We start from the raw sequence: 16,760 nt of genomic DNA on the forward strand, positions 1-16,760 counted from the left end.
TGTGATGGCATATTCTTTTAAATTATATTTATATTCCCAGACCCAATTCCCTAATTTGCTTTTCTTTTCTAATGCCTTTTCTTCCCCTCTGAAGTCCATAGTATTTTAAAAAATACATATTCCTTGAGAAGATATTGAGCTTTTGCTTAAGGTCATACATAAAAGTGTTTGATTTAAATAATCAAGGGAGTTAAATTGCATCTGCCAGGGAATTCTATATTTTTGGCAGTTATAGGCTGCCTTTATTCGGTTTAATGATGAAGATTTGACTTCGTTGGATTTTTTTCTTCTTAGTAAAATGAATGGTGCATCTTTCTTTAATTGTGATCCTCGTCAACCATTTGGCTCAGTAATGGTATGCAAATTAAACTCTTTAAAAATTAATGCTAACATTTATTAAATAATGCATCATACAAAAAGGTAATTTGAAATTCCAAGTTAGACTCCTTACCTGCTCATGAGAAAGTATTTTCTGTGCCATCTTCCTAAAACATCTTTATAGTCTTTCTAAATACCTTGAATGTTTTCCCAGTATTTTGCAAAATTATCACCATGGAGACTGTTCATGTAGACAGACTCTTTTCGCTTTTCAATTTTGATGTGTATAAACTCTCAGATTTTGAATTTATATCACTGCTCTGACTTTCTAAACTTAAAAGTGCTTATAGATGTTTCTTTACCACAATTTAAAGCCAAGTCTAATTAAGGGGTATGTAAACTTAATTGTACAAGCTTACCTTCGGTTTTGATTCTCAAATCAGAATGTATATCATATGCTTGGGAATTCCCTGGCAGTCCAGTGGTTAGGACTTGGCGCTCTCACTGCCGAGGGCCCAGGTTCATTCCCTGGTGAGGGAACTAAAATCCTACAAGCCGGGCTGTGCAGTCAAAAAAAAAAAAGAAAAAGAATGTATATCACATTGCTAGTTGGACAATTGTAAACCTTATGTAACATCCCCACCCAGAGAGCAAGCATTCAGCCTTGTACATGAGTGATTTTGTAAATTTGATTTGGGAATTTTAAATGATATTGTGACTATAATTGGCATAATCTGAGAAGAATGAAACTTCTCAGAGGCAGGTTTAGTATAGTGTTAAGAACAATAGTGGTAGAGTGTAACTGCTGGGTTTGAATGAATGCCAGTCCTATTAGGTATGAGCTTTACTATCTCAGACAAATTCCTTAACCTTCCTGGGTCTCAGTTGCTTCATCTGTGAAAATGATATCAATAATAGTAGATAACTCATAGAGTTGTTATGAGAACTATGAAACACTAATAAAGTACCGATCCATAGCAAGGACACAACAACTATTAATGCATTATTGTTATCCTGAACATTTTTCCCTTCACTGAGAAAACTTTAGCAATATTACTTAAGTGAATCTTCAAAGGATTTGACAATAATTTCGATTTGATTTGCTAACCTAAGAGTAAGAGTCAAATATCTCTTTACTTTGCATTATCTATAGAAATAGAATTTGGGAAAGAATGTAAAATTCTTAATTACAGACAGCTGTTTCTTCCATTCGATGTGAATTACTAAAAAAAAGAGAGCTTTCTCATGCATGTTTTTATTTCAACAAACGTGCATTTAACACCAGCTATCAATATATGCAAGGCTTTGCGCTGACACTAGGCAGGGAAACATAGTAAGAGGAGATTCGATCCTTATCCTCGCAGCTATCCCAGTAGTTAGCAAGAGCCATCCTAATACATCAAAAGTTAATCATGAGATTAAAAAAAAAACAGATATTTCAAGAAGTTATGATAATGAAAAAAGTCATCATAAGACAGCATATAATTAAACATCTAGAAGATGATATAAACAATAAACGTGTTTGCTTATTTTCTATTTGTTTGTTTAATAATAATCTTCTTGTTTCATAAATATGTAAAGACTCCATGCTAAGCATTTAGATAGGAGTAAAGTGGTTGGGTTGGTCTACGAGGGCTTCATGAAGGAGGTGGACCTTGGGAACATTTTGAAGATTGAGTTCCAGGCAGGCTTCATCTCTTAGACTGTCCCATAAGTGTTAATAAGTGATCTACATGTTAATTTGGAGATGGGTATAGCTTAAGGGCTCAACAGTTGCCATCATGCTTAATTACTATTCACATCCACCCTGCAGTAAGCTTACTGAGCTTTCATCAAGAAGCAGGTGGAATTAGTAGTAGAAGATAGATCACAAGCTTGATCGTTTCAATAGTTTTATGTTTATTGAGGACCCAGTTAATCTCCCCCCACCCCCAAAATTCAATATATATCCCAGGCACTAGGGAGAAAGAAATGGATTGATCGTTGGTTCCTGGCCTTCAGCTGCTCACAGAACATGTAACAAGTATTTGTTCTGCTTTATAATAAATGCAAAGATAAGAGTAAGCCAGAGGTGTGATGAATGGGGGAGTGGGTTGGGAGTGTATGTGTCAGGGAAAGCTTCAGAGAAGAGCCAGGGTTTTTCATTCTCTGCATTCCTGAATAGAAGCCAAATAAAAGTTTTAATTTGGGGTCAATTCAGAGTGCTTCACAGCTTTTTCCTTTCCACTGAATCTAAAGCTATGATCAGTGAGTAAAAATTGCAAAGATAAGCATCAATCAACCAAGAGTGTGTGTGACAATCAATCTTTTTGATTGACACTTTGGTGTCCTTAGAGTTTGTTTCAAAAATGGATTTGGAAGATACTCTAAATCACAAATAATTAATAATGGATGTAAGCACAAACTGGTTCCCCCTAAACTTAGGATAAACTTTTTTCAATTGCTCATTTATTCTTTTATTTATTCAGTCATTCATGTATGTGCCAGACAGGCTCTGTACAAAATTTTTTGGCTGATTTGGGAACAAACAAGTACAATTTATTTCTTCATGGATTCTTTTTTTTTTTTTTTTTTCAAATTTAGGATGATTTTATTTACAAAACAGGTTCTTTTGTTTTACAAAAATTACAAACTATGACAAAAATAGAAATAGCTTCTTGGACTGTTGGGAATTACTTCTAAGCAACCAATGAGTTAAAACACCGATGGTCTTCTTTTGAAGAGCGATGACTGCAACGCTCAGCCACGCTTTGTGTCTCCCCAGAGCCCCGTGGCTGTGGGCTGCCTCTGGCGGGAGGGCCGGTCAGGCCAGAGTCTGGAGCAGCAAGATCTTCTCGTTGATGCAGAACCTGTGCAGCACCAGCATCAAATTCTCCCCACGGCGGGACACCTGGCGCTCCATGGCCAGGCTGAAGTCCTCCTTCACGCCCTTGGTAATGCCCCGAGTGACCGTGTGACGCTTGATCAGCATTCCTTGATTGGGCTGTAATTCCAGATGTATCTCCCCACCTTCCTGAGTTCTCAGGTAGGCGAAGTCCTCCAGCATGTCGAAATTTGTAACAGAATTGAAAAAAATTCTCATATTGGAAGTTTCCTTGCTGGCAAATCTTATTGATGGCTTTCAAGAAAAGGGTCTCTCCCCACGGCCACTCCTGCTGAAGCAGCACAATCACGTGCCCCAGCACCATGTCGTCTGTGCTGTCTGTGAAGGCTCTAAGCTTAAAACCAGCTAACATTAAGTGCAGGCAATAGGGCACGATAGCCTTGCTGGTACAAGGCAGAAGCTTCAGATATGCACCTTTTCTAAACTTGGGCTTTATTTTTGAGGGTTCTTCCTGTGACTTGCCTCCATCCTGGATGGGGAGGACCATGTAGCACATCAAATCAAGGACTTGCTCACAGGTCATTCTGTACTCCCCCAAGGCAAAGTAGAAGGTCGCCAGCTGGATGAGTGCCCTCTCATGCTCCAAGGTCCCCTGTCCCGAGATCTGTGGCTGAGGAAGTGGACCCTGGAGAGCTGCCAAGTGCTGCAGGCTCGCTATGGCCTTTTTATATTGACCCTGATAGATGATCATATCATTGAGGAAGATTCTCAACCAAAGCCAAGTATCCGTCTTCCACGCCAAAGATATTCTTGTAAACTCCTTGTCAAGGAATTCCAGGGAATAGAGCAGCTCCCAGCTCTCTCTGGCCAACTTAAAGCTTTCCAACACCTCGACTGAGTTAGCAAGTTCTGCCTTATTGACAACAATGTGACAATTCCTTCCTTTTGCTGAACAGTCTTCATCGTCCGAACTCATGTTTTTTTCTCTTCCCTCAGCTAGTTTCCTCTTTTTTTTTTTTTTTTTTTTTTCGCGGTACGCGGGCCTCTCACTGTTGTGGCCTCTCCCCTTGCGGAGCACAGGCTCCGGACGCGCAGGCTCAGCGGCCATGGCTCACGGGCCCAGCAGCTCCGCGGCATGTGGGATTTTCCCCGATCGGGGCACGAACCCGTGTCCCCTGCATCGGCAGGCGGACTCTCAACCACTGCGCCACCAGGGAAGCCCTCCTCTTTTTATGTATGTGTTTATTGTGGTCAATTTCTACATCACCGTATACATTTGATATGTCTTCCAGAAGAATCAGTGGAACTTGACTAGGGGCATTAGGACCTTGGAACAGAGATTGCTGTATGCTGTTGACATACTGAAATGCATTCTTAAAGAAGACCAACATAGTGGAATAAACCACTTGGTTTCTATATTTTGCATGAGCTTCGTTATCAAAGTTGTTCATGTATCTGCAGAGATCCTTCATTCTATGCAAAATATCTCCATAGCTTCATCTTCCTTTATCCATCTGCCAGTCACATCTCATTCCAACAACGTTCAAAATCTGAGGGCTTCCCTGGTGGCGCAATGGTTGGGAGTCCGCCTGCCGATACAGGGGACACGGGTTCGTGCCCCGGTCCGGGAAGATCCCACATGCCGCGGCGCGGCTGGGCCCGTGAGCCATGGCCGCTGAGCCTGCGCGTCCGGAGCCTGTGCTCCGCAACGGGAGAGGCCACAGCAGTGAGAGGCCCGCGTACCACAAAAAACAAACAAACAAAAACAAAAATCTTAACCTCTCCCAAGGGTCCACGATGATCTGGGATGATTTTTCAGTCAGCTCCTCTATTATGTACTTCTGAGAGCTACGTTTGCTCGGTGACATTAAATTAGACGTTTCTTGGGCACCTTTTCTAAAACAGTTAACAGGAGATTCTTGCTTTTCAATAGTTTCAGCCTCCAATAGTGCCTCCCCAAGGCCAACCCCATGCTGTACCACTGTTTCAGGGAATCGTCTCAAAAGTAGAAGCAACATTTCTGGTCGTTCCAAAGTGTTGAGGCATTGCTCCGTAACCTGTAGTAACATTTCACACTGGACCCGACCAGGAAGAGCTTCAAATAAACCTGGATGTTGAAGTCGGTGGGGTAGAGGCTGCAGGCCATGATCATCCTAGCCTTGGCAGCCCATAGGTCCTGCTGCACCAGCCCGCGGGCTCGCTGCACCAGGAACTCGCAGTCACCCTGGGCCGACATGACGCGGGAGGCCTCTTTTTTTATTTTTTAAATTAATTAATTAATTAATTTTTGGCTGCGTTGGGTCTTCATTGCTGCGCGCAGGCCTTCTCTAGTTGCGGTGAGTGGGGGCTACTCTTCGTTGCGGTGCGCGGGCTTCTCATTGCGGTGGCTTCTCTTTGTTGCAGAGCACGGGCTCTAGGAGTGTGGGCTTCAGTAGTTGTGGCTCAAGGGCTCAGTAGTTGTGGCTCATGGGCTCTAGAGCGCAGGCTCAGTAGTTGTGGCACACAGGCTTAGTTGTTCTGAGGCACGTGGGATCTTCCCAGACCAGGGCTGGAACCGTGTCCCCTGCATTGGCAGGCGGATTCTTAACCACTGCACCACCAGGGAAGTCCTCTTCATGGATTCTTAAAGTCTAGCATTTTATACTTAGCTGTCTTACAGAGCTGTCAAAGTCCATTAATTGGCAAGAATAATTATCCAACAGGTAAGGAACTAGTCCATTGCAGTGTGGTCTTAGATTCAGAGCCAGCTTAAAATAAGGAAAACTTTCAAGTACTATCTAATTCATTAAATATGGAATCAATTCAAAAAAAACATAGCAAAATAAACAAGATACAAGTCCTTAAACTTAAAAACAGCACAGTCTAAATTCAAATGATGAATATGACATTTATTAGAATATTTCATTGAGATGAAGTCATTATAATTTTTAGTGATAGTTAAGAAATTGGGAGATTTCTGAAAATGCTACCATTACCACTCATACCACTAATAATGACTGCCAAGTGCTTTACATTTTTTTTAAAGATTTTTTTTTTGATGTGGACCATTTTTAAAGTCTTTATTGAATCTGTTACAATATTGCTTCTGTTCTATGTTTTGTTTTGTTTTTCGGCCACGAGGCATGTGGGATCCTAGCTCCCCGACCAGGGATCAAACCCTCAACCCCTGCATTGGAAGGCAAAGTCTCAACCACTGGACTGCCAAGGAAGTCCCCAAGTGCTTTAAATTTAAGGTATATTTTTTCCTCACAGCAGGTGCATAAGTATGTACAATCATCTCTATTTGCAAAGGAGGAAACTGAGGCTGAGAAATGTTGGGTGATTTGCCTCTGTCAGGAAGGAGTTGATAAGTGGTAGAGCCTGCACTGTATTTGATCTCTACTCAGTTTGTCAGAATTCTAAAAGAAAAGAGATATTTCAAGATGGTCATCAATGAAAGAATTATAATTGTTTAGCTTTTATGCACTGAATTTTAATCATAATATCTGGAGAGACTTTCCAGAAGGCTGCTTTTTCCCTCTATTATCAAGGTCTTGGTAGCTCAGTGCTGGCGATCATGGAAGGTGAGTATCTAAGTATAACTCATAGAAATTACAAAAATGTTTTGTATTTTACTGGAATCAATACATAAAACACTGGAGCAGGGACATATGTGATATGTATACTACATAAAGGAAAAGTATAAATTAGTGCTAGGGGCAGCATGGGTAGTGATTACATAATCCCTATCATTTTAGGCAGGAGAGGCCTTCTGGAATAGGTCTTATCTCAGAGCCTGACTGAATGATGGGAAGGAGATAGCTGGCAGAGGTGGGCATGGGTGTTATTTTTGGCAGCAGCTAAGACTTGAAGGTGGGAGTTAGTAAAGGGCTTTGAAAAACATGTTTAAAAGAGCAAAAGGGATTAGTAGGGGTAGTTAATCACATCTGGAAAAGACAGGGAAAGTGTGAATTTTGCATCTCCTAAATGAAACATTTTGAAGCAGGAGAAAGCTTTTTTTTTCCTTTGATATTAATATGTGGGTGGGATTCTAGCATAATGCCCCAAGAAGCACTAGATTCATGACATGGCAGATATTTTATAGGACTTTAACTGGTTTAAGTACAGTTAAAAATAAAGATGGCCTGACCAATTGTTGAGGGCTGGGCATGAGAGTGTAAATGGTAGAACTATTTTATTAATAAAAATAGTCATATTCAACTGTCCGTAGAAAACAGAGCCCAAGTCAAGGATTGAGAGGTGATGCAGTCTTGTCTTCAGATTTGAAATCAAGCAGTTCTTATTAACCTATTGGAGGGCAATTTGGTTTTTTTTTACCTTCTCTCCCCCTCCCCCTTCCCTTCTCTCCTTCCCCTCTCCTCCTTCTCTTTCTCCCTCCCTCCCTCCCTTCCTTCACTTCTTCTTTCCTTCCTTTCCCTCCCCATCTCTCTATCCTCCCTCCATCCCTCTTGAATCATAGAAGGTGAAGATAATACAGGAGAATGAACTAATTTAGCATGTTCCCAGAATGATTTTGTTCAGTGGAAGCAACTGTCTGTGTGGAGTACTTTTGGAAGGAATGTGACATGCTACAATGCATCATGGAACCCACTTCTGGGTGCCTGGTTTACAACAAGGCTAAAGAAATGCTGCAAAGATCCTGCAGAACTCAATATTGTCTTTATGCCACTAAATATTCCCCCCATTCTCAAAGCTAAGAAAAGATACCTGGTTTCCCGTAAATATTCACAAAGACTTCACTACATGATTCCCCAAAGCCTGTGTGGATTTGAAAGCACTGACTGTTTAAGGAAGCATTGACTGTGCTGTGAATCTGCATGATGCTGGGCTCTATATGAATAGAGCACCTTGACTTATAAAACATATTCAAAGCAGTGACTTTAACATACAAGTGGTAAAGCCTATGTTATACCCCTCTATATTTCATGGATAGTATATAGCAGGTCTGGTATACAGCAAGCTGTAAACTGCATTTAGATTAGGAATCAGTGAAGAAGGAAGAGCACTTTCCTTCTGTTTATTTGAGATGAGTTTAGGATTCTTGATAGAAATGTAAATTTTAAACATTTTCAATGACAGGAAGAAAGAAACTGATCAGCTGTGAGCTGGCACTTACTCCCAGCATTCAACCAGGAGGCATGGAGGAGATAGGTATGAACTCATATATCAGAACCTATACTCTCTCAAGCCTTGACTCTTCTCTTTGTACAGTGAGCAGCCAACTATTTTGACCATTACTATGGAAAATCTGGGAGATGACAGCTTTGGAAAATCTGGGAAAAAATCAGGAAGATGGTAGAAATAGATTGTTACAAAACTTTTAAAACAGGTTTTAGTAATTAGAAACTAACCAGAAAAAAAGCATAATTGAATAAAATATGATTAGTTGAATATGTGGACAAATAATCACACCATCCATTGATAAGTTCCCAAACACAAATTTATTAGAAATATGAAAGGTGGTATAATCCTTATCTATGAAGACTGAAACTATGAGCTAAGGGGGAAAAGTAGATCTGATTCCTTCTGTATTATTTTTATTTTTATTTTTTGACTGCACAGCATGCAGGATCTTAGTTCCCTGACCAGAGATGGAACCTGCACCCACTGCGGTGTAAGCGCAGAGTCTTAACCACTGGACTGCCAGGGAAATCCCATGCTTCTGTACTTTTAAGTGTAGGCTGAACACATGTGAACTAAACACTTCTTATCAACATTCTTTCTGATTATAGGCATCAATATATGATCTCTAACTCTTCCTGTTCATGATTTCTTTTAACAAAAAATTTCTTTTCTTTCCTCCACTGTGTATGTTATCTTTATCAAATATTAAATCCTTCTTTTACACTAAGGTCTGTTTTGAGGTTATCTATTCTATATCACTGATCTGTCAATCTTATGCCAGTTACATAATATTTTAATTTTATTACATAATTGTTGGAAGCAACCCTCTTTTTCTCTCATTTTTCACAATTGCATTTGTTACTATTTTTAAACTTTAATTGGGATGAAATATAGAGGAATTTTGTAAAGGCTTCTCTCAATAAAAATCTCATTGAAATGGTCAAATCTGTTAATTAATTTGGGAAAAAAATGACATTTTCCCCAATGATATTAATTTCTTGTAATATTGTATTATTGCCAGTGAATAGTGCTTGTGAAATAGTTTCTTTTTTTGAATTAATTAAGATCATCTTTGTACCTTCAAAATGATTAATTTTGTAAATGCACCAAAGGTATTTGAAAGGGAAATATTTGCACTGGTACAACCATGTCATTTTTATTTTTTGAATTTTCTATATTCTTATTTTAAGCTGTGGTATTATTTTAAAAATCTGAACATTTCGAGAAGCATATGGAATAGTACCATAAACATCTTTTTTGTTTGTTTTTTTCCTAACACCCAGCTTCAATAACTACCAACTCACAGCTGGTTTTGTTTCATCCTTACCTCAATATGTACCCCATTTCTGGATTCTTTTTAAGTAAATCCTAGACATTACAAAATGTTATTTACAATGATTTCAGTGTATATGTCTAAAACGTAGGACACTGAAAACATAATATTAGTATTTCAACTAAATAAAACTAGCAATAATTATTCAATATAAAATATCCCCCAGTCAGTGTTCAAATTTCCAATTGCCTCATAATTTTTTCTTTTTTTTTTTAACAGTTTTTTGGATTCAAGCATTGTGACTGGATTTTGTGCTTCCCACACTTCTTTTAAGCTATACATTCCTCCTTCATATCTTGGTATTTTTTTCCTCTCAATTTGTTTGTTGAAGAAATCAAATTGTTTGTTTATAGTTTCCCACAGTTTGTACTTTGCTGATTGCATCCCTGTGGTCTGGTTTAAAATGTTTCTCTGTCCTCTATTTCCTGTAATTTGGTAATAAGATAGAAATGCTTGATCAGATTCAGGTTCCACTTCTCTTTTCAAGCAGAACTATTTCACTGGTGGTGGTAAGTTCTTCCATCAGAAGGCACATAGTGCCTGGTTGCTGCTTTTTGTGACGTTAGCAGTCTTTAATCATTGCCCAGCTCCATTCATTAGGAGTTGCAAAACAGTAATATTTTTACTTTATTCTACATATTTATTTAATTTATTTTTAAAATTTTATTTACTATATTTTTATCTTATTTTATCTTTACTTATTAATTTACTTCTCATGTAAAGAAAATTTCCCTCATCATCTTTTTGGTTACTATGAGGTAAAATTCATATAGAAAAAATTATAAATAGTTAAGTCTTTTCATTTATTTACTATGTCACTATTTTTGGTCAATTTGAAATGTGAAAGGTTGAATGAGACTTTAATGTCTCTAAAGATGGTATTTCTATCCACTTTTTCTCAGTGATATATAGTGAATATTATCTCACCACAAGTCTATTGAACTTATTTTTTCAGTGAGTACATTTTATTCCATAGTATGGATTTACTATGCTATGTCTTACCAATCTGATATTGATGAACAAGTTGTTATTCTTGTAAATTACATGATAATAAATATGCTTGTGCAAACGTACCTGTGTGAGTGCTTCCTAATAATGGAAATGCTTTCTAAGAGTATACATATTTTAGATGTTTTTAAGTGCTGACAAATTGTTTTCCAAAGCAGCAGTATTGCTGGTATTGCTTAAGTGTGAGTGTGCTCTTTACCTCACACTCTTGCCAATGCTATATTATCCATTCTTTTAAAATGCTTGCCGATTTGATATGGAAAAATGGTGACTCATTATTGTTCAGTGTGCATTTTCCTGGTTACCAGTGTGGTCAAAGATTTTTAAAATTTGCTTCACTGAATTTATATTTCTTTGAATCGTCAGTTGAATATCCTTTGCCTTTATGTTTTCATAGGTATTTTATTATCAAGTTGGCTGAAATTTGGTTTGCGGCTACCCACCGAATGTAAGATTAACCTGAAAGTGTGATCAAGGATTTGGTTACTATAAGATAGCAGAGAGTTTGAAATTGGCATAATTTGGTAAGACTGTGAAGGGCAAATATTTTCTATAAGGGCATAGACTTATGTTTTGATGAACAACCAAAAGAAAGAAAAGGTTTCTTTTGTGAAAACTCAGGAGGCTTCCTCGGGGTACATAGAAATGTAAGTACATAATTTTCTCTTATTTCCCTTGAAAAAGACAGCACAAAAGACGGTCAATCTGGCATATGTGGTTAGCACCAATATTTTCCATGGGTAAAAGTTCTGAATTTGAGGCTTTAAGCCCCATGGTCATTTCCTAGAATGTAGGAGTAGCAAAAGCATGGCATGCGTGCCAATACTTCTCTGTCTTGCTCCCACGACAGACATCACTAGTCAATTCTGGCAGTCTTTCCTCTCGAACTTACATATATTATCATAGTTCTTTGTAACATAGTTCCCTAGGCTCATCTTTAATCAATATGCATAGACAATCAAAATGAAATTGATTTATGTCCCTGTCATATACCCAGGCTCATTAGAATTTAAGGTCCAATAGAGATGAATTTGTCTGATATGCTTCCCAGTGTTTACAACAACACTTGGGGCATACTAGACTCTCAATAAACATTTGCTGAATGAATGTACAAATAATCCCTTTAGACAGAAATTTTCCAAGGCGGGTTCACATATCCTTCACATTGACAACAGAATTAGAATTTTAATTCATGGATTATCTATCACTGAGCATTTAACTTCCTAGTCATTAGTTCTGAGGTTGAGGGAAATCTTTGCTTTTGATGTTATTTGGATGTTGGGGGTTTGCTGTAACAGACTTTTTTTTTTTTTTTTAACTTGAAAATAGAATTCTGTTGAATCATTGTGAACATAGCAATTACAGCAGAAGCATTAATGGGAAATGGCTGTATTTTCAAATACCTCCGTTGTCATCAGTATGATTAGTACCCTTTAGTTCCACTCCTGAATTTACAATTTGACTTTAGATCAAACTTGACGGTAGGTATGACAGAGAATAAATTGAACTGGATGGTAAAACTTACAGCCCATTTTTCTAAGGTCAACATCTTTTCTGATTCCTGTGTGAATATGATGTGGGGAAATGTGCTTTCAAGCTGGCTTGAGCAAGGGACAAGCATGATATCTTTCTTTTTTTTTTTTTGTCACTGAAGCTTTGGGGCTGACACAAGATGGGGTAAATCAGGAATTATGGCAACTCAGTTTGAATTTGAATTGCTTGAAAATTGTAGCTCAATTCAAAATTCAGTAAGGTGGGAACAGCAGTTCAGGTATGTGACAGTGTCAGTTTCCTCCTAAGAAGCCCTGTTACACATGGCCACTTAGTCTATATCCTCAGCTTCATTAATTTTCCAGACTCCTTGGTTACTTTCCTCATAAATCTTATTTGAAAACCAATGATGTCTCAAACAATTCATTTTCAGATCATTTCTCACAATTGTATAGAAGTTTCTAGTTTACAAAGTGGACAGTGCACTCATTTAATTCTATTAGGTTAAGTCTTTCTATTGTTATTTGGATGCAAAAAAAAAAAAAAAAAAAAATCAGACCCAGGAAGGTAATGCCCTTTGCCATATGATCATATGGCTATTAAGTGACAAGTCTGTGTTCTTTCCACTCCACATCGAATACACTTTCCGATAAACCACTTCTGCCTGAAATCACATGATTGTGACTATTATTTTTAAATGGGGGTACACCATGAATATTGGAAGGAAAGTTTTTTTATGGCCATTTAAAAATGAATGCAAAGACTACTGCAGGAGGTAGTTAGGTATTTCCCATATGGGGGCTTTATTTTAAATATTGCATGAATAAGTGAATGCTCCTTTTGCTTTTTTTGTTGCTAACTTGGCCACTCCCCTCTTTGTGGAAGAATTGAGGGCTAAGATTGAAGCATCTCTTCCTTACAGCTGAGCTCAATTTGCAGTTCAGATCATTTCCTTGCTAGAAGTGAAAAAAGCACTCCAATAACTTGGTGACAGGAACTGTTTGACCAGGCATGCATAGTAATCATTAGATTATTTATGCCTTCCATAACAGAATTTAATCCAAAGATTTTTACAATCCTCTGTCTTCCTAGTAATTAATCTATGAAATCAGGCAAGTATAAGTGCCTGGAATCTCTGAGAATGTGTAACGATTTTGCATTCCTTAGCTGTGGCATGATTATTTTAGTATGGATGAACTCCAGTTGTACAGAGACTGAGGCTGTCAAATATACAGAAATTTGGATTTCCAAATGATGATCATTTCACTTTTCAGGAACCTCTCCTGGCTATGGAATGCCTGAAAGTCTCAAAGACTGGTTTTCATTACAAGATGGGAAATACCTTTATAAATATATTTAAGAACTGTTACAACCTTCAATTTGAAATTGGTGCTCAAGAGGCAAAGCCTGGGGATTGGGAAAATGTTTACTTTGGGCCCGAATAATCTGCCTGTCTATAGCAAGATGTAGTAGAATGTGTGGTTTTATAAAATCCAACGGATTCACATTCTTTCTGAGAATTGGGTGAAGACTTGGGACACAGCGTTCTGGCCTGGAGAGTTTTCAAACCTATCTGTGAAGACTCGGGTATCCTCTTATTCTGAAGAAATTCAGACGATTTAAAACAGGATAGCAGCCCTGATTATAGTATATGCTTGTGACAGTATCATAACTAAGACTAGCTAATCCTAACAGAAAACTAAAAGGATCTGGGTACTTTTATTAACTGAAAATCAATCCTTTTGTGTGATTCAATTAAAAACATCAATAAAAATCTTATTTCAAAAGTCACAAGGAGAGTCTCTACCAATACAGCACATACCACAGATAGAAAACTGCTCAGCCCCCTCTGAATCGTTGCCTGTTTTAATAAGTATTCAGAAATTATACTCAGACTTCAAAAGAAATTGTAAGGAATTGTTAGCAGGTTTATTAATGTTTTATGTTTTATTAAAAGTTTGGGTGTACATTTCACAATGAGCAACATCAAAAATCAGACTTTCTGCCTGTAATTTTGCTTCCTCCTGTCTTTCTGCCTTTGGGATTCACTCTTTTCCTTTCATCAGCTGCCATTTTCAGCAGCATGCAGTAATTTCATGGCTCATTGCAAGCGCTGAAAACCTTTGAAACCACAAATGCTAACCTACCTGGCCTGCAGCCATTTAGGAAGAGATTAATTTAGCAAACAGAAGCAAAACACTTTCTACTTCTAGCCTGTGCATAATTTCACTTCTATCTATATTTATTTTACAGTGAGCAGCGTAATGACAATTTCAGTAATTGCAACTCTATAAAAATTTGCCTACCTAGCTTATCTCACTATCACAAGACTGTGAGTCAGTCAGATTAGAAAAAGTACAGCATGTGAAACAGCACTGGTTGCCTTCCAAAAATATGGGCCTTCTATAAAAACTCAAGTGATGCTTTGCACTTGTTTGTGTTCTTATCTATTGCGCAATGGTTTCTTCCTGATGTTTTGATTGGGATGGGTGCATTCCTCTTTAATTCATGGTGATTTATGGGGGCACTCTCCTTACAAACAGACCGATGTATTTGTATTTGGAAGACTGGAAGCGCCAGCCCATTTCTGCAGACTTTGTTATAAATGGCTGTTATGTTGCTGTCTAGCAATTTGAACAGAAGAGAAAGTCCATCTGGGGCAAATTTTAAGCTATCATGCTTGGAAGGATTTCAAGGACTAAATTAGCCCACAAACTGTTAGCTAAAAATAAAAGTTTTATTGTTTCTTGTCTAACTTAAAAATCCCACCATCAAAATTAACACCAATTATACATACTGTATATTTGTATGTATAGTTTCCCCTAAGGGATCATTTGTTGCTTCTTTTTATTCATTTTTGTAGTTATTACACACACACACACACACACACACACACACACACACACACACACACACACACACACAATTGTTTAGCGAATAATGAACCCACGGAGAAATAATGACTTAAGCAAAATAATGTTTAAGAATTAAGAGAAAACATAATGAAAGTTGGAGACAGCTAATATACCAGAAAAATCATTTACACTATTTAACCAGTAAGAGGCATCATGAAGGAATTAAATTCAAGGGGCGAAAAGAGAATTCAGTGTGAAGCTGTTGACATCAAGCCCTGTAGCTGGAGCTTATCATTGAGGGATTTTTATATGTATGTAAAGGATAGGACAAGAATGTCGCATTGCTAAGTGATTCTTTTCTTAGATCAGCTACCAGGGGGGGCCTCTGTTGATAAGTGACTACAATGTATGTTGTATAAAGAGTAATTCAGAGATGGGAATCTAGGGTTGAGGGTTGCATATTATGGTTTGTTTTTTCCTGAAGAAGAAAGGGATTTGGTAGTCATTGAATGACCTTGAGGTGTGGGATGGTCTCCCCAGTCCTTTGATAAAAGATCATTGCCCACATCCTACATTGCAAAAACAATGCTGCCAGTAAAACAGGAGCTGCCAGTAAAACACTGAAAGGGAGAAAAAGGAGAATAGCCAAGCAGTATTCAAAAGGCCTTTCGGTTTGGGTGCTGTAGCTTTTCCATTTTATACATACCGTATTCCCAAGTAATAGCCATTGAACATAATTTTCTCTTCCTTTACTCAGATTTGAATATTCTGTACCCTATAAAGGAAATTCTATGGCATTGAACTTGTTTAGGCGTTGTTTTTATATTAGCTAATTCATTTAAGCATACAGATACACAGACGGCAGTGGGGTGCCTGGCCAACCCCCACAGATGTACACCTCCAATCTGCCATCCCATAACATTCATAAAATACGTCAACACAGCCTGGAATTCTTCCATGGTTTATGTTATACTATTGGTGTTCATAGCATACTGGCAAAATATTTCATGTTGAAATTTGTGGTAGTAAAAAAGAAAAAGGAATTCTCTCCATGTTTTGAGGCCATTTGCAAAAGTATTCTATCAATATCCTTCACCTATAATAAGCACTTAAATCAACACAAATTGAACATGAAAACACACGCATGTGCCAGGGTGTTGTATAATAAATAGCTGTTCATTTCTTTGAACAATTGATGGTAATTATGCTGTCTTAATGATCATTTTTAAAATGCAGTGCATCTTTCCAGTACTGTCCAAAGAATCATAATATTGTGTGATAGAATCAAAGTAATAACAGAAACATATTCATAACCAATATTAGTTCTGCAGAAATATATTTCTTTTTTTAAAAAAATAAATTTATTTATTTATTTTTGGCTGTGTTGGGTCTTCGTTGCTGTGCGTGGGTTTTCTCTAGTTGTGGCGAGTGGGGGATATTCTTTGTTGCGGTGCGCGGGCTTCTCATTACCGTGGCTTCTCTTGTTTCAGAGCACGGGCTCTAGGCACTTGGGCTTCAGTAGTTGTGGCACGCAGGCTCAGTAGTGTGGTTTGCAGGCTCTAGAGCGCAGGCTCAGTATTTGTGGTGCACGGGCTTAGTTGCTCTTTAGCATGTTGGATCTTCCCGGACCAGGGCTCGAACCCATGTCCCCTGCATTGGCAGGAGGATTCTTAACCACTGTACCACCAGCGAAGTCCCAGAAATATATTTCTAAAGCAAATAATAACTTTTGGTGAAGAGTGTTACTAGTATCATGTGACTACTAATAGTGAACATTTCACAGCCAGAAGTTGAGAATAATAGCTTC

General features: G+C 38.0%; 1 protein-coding gene across 1 annotated transcript; it reads right to left on the minus strand.

The window, feature by feature from the left end:
* Positions 1–3,121: 3,121 nt before the first annotated feature.
* LOC131743882 (integrator complex subunit 10-like) lies at positions 3,122–5,378 on the minus strand. The gene is given in 5 exon segments (XM_067017073.1): positions 3,122–3,391; positions 3,393–4,148; positions 4,354–4,642; positions 4,922–5,249; positions 5,252–5,378. Coding segments are annotated over 5 exon segments (1,770 nt in total).
* Positions 5,379–16,760: the final 11,382 nt, after the last annotated feature.

Source organism: Kogia breviceps, chromosome 17, assembly GCF_026419965.1.
Source record: "Kogia breviceps isolate mKogBre1 chromosome 17, mKogBre1 haplotype 1, whole genome shotgun sequence".
Classification (NCBI taxonomy): Eukaryota; Metazoa; Chordata; class Mammalia; order Artiodactyla; family Physeteridae; genus Kogia; species Kogia breviceps.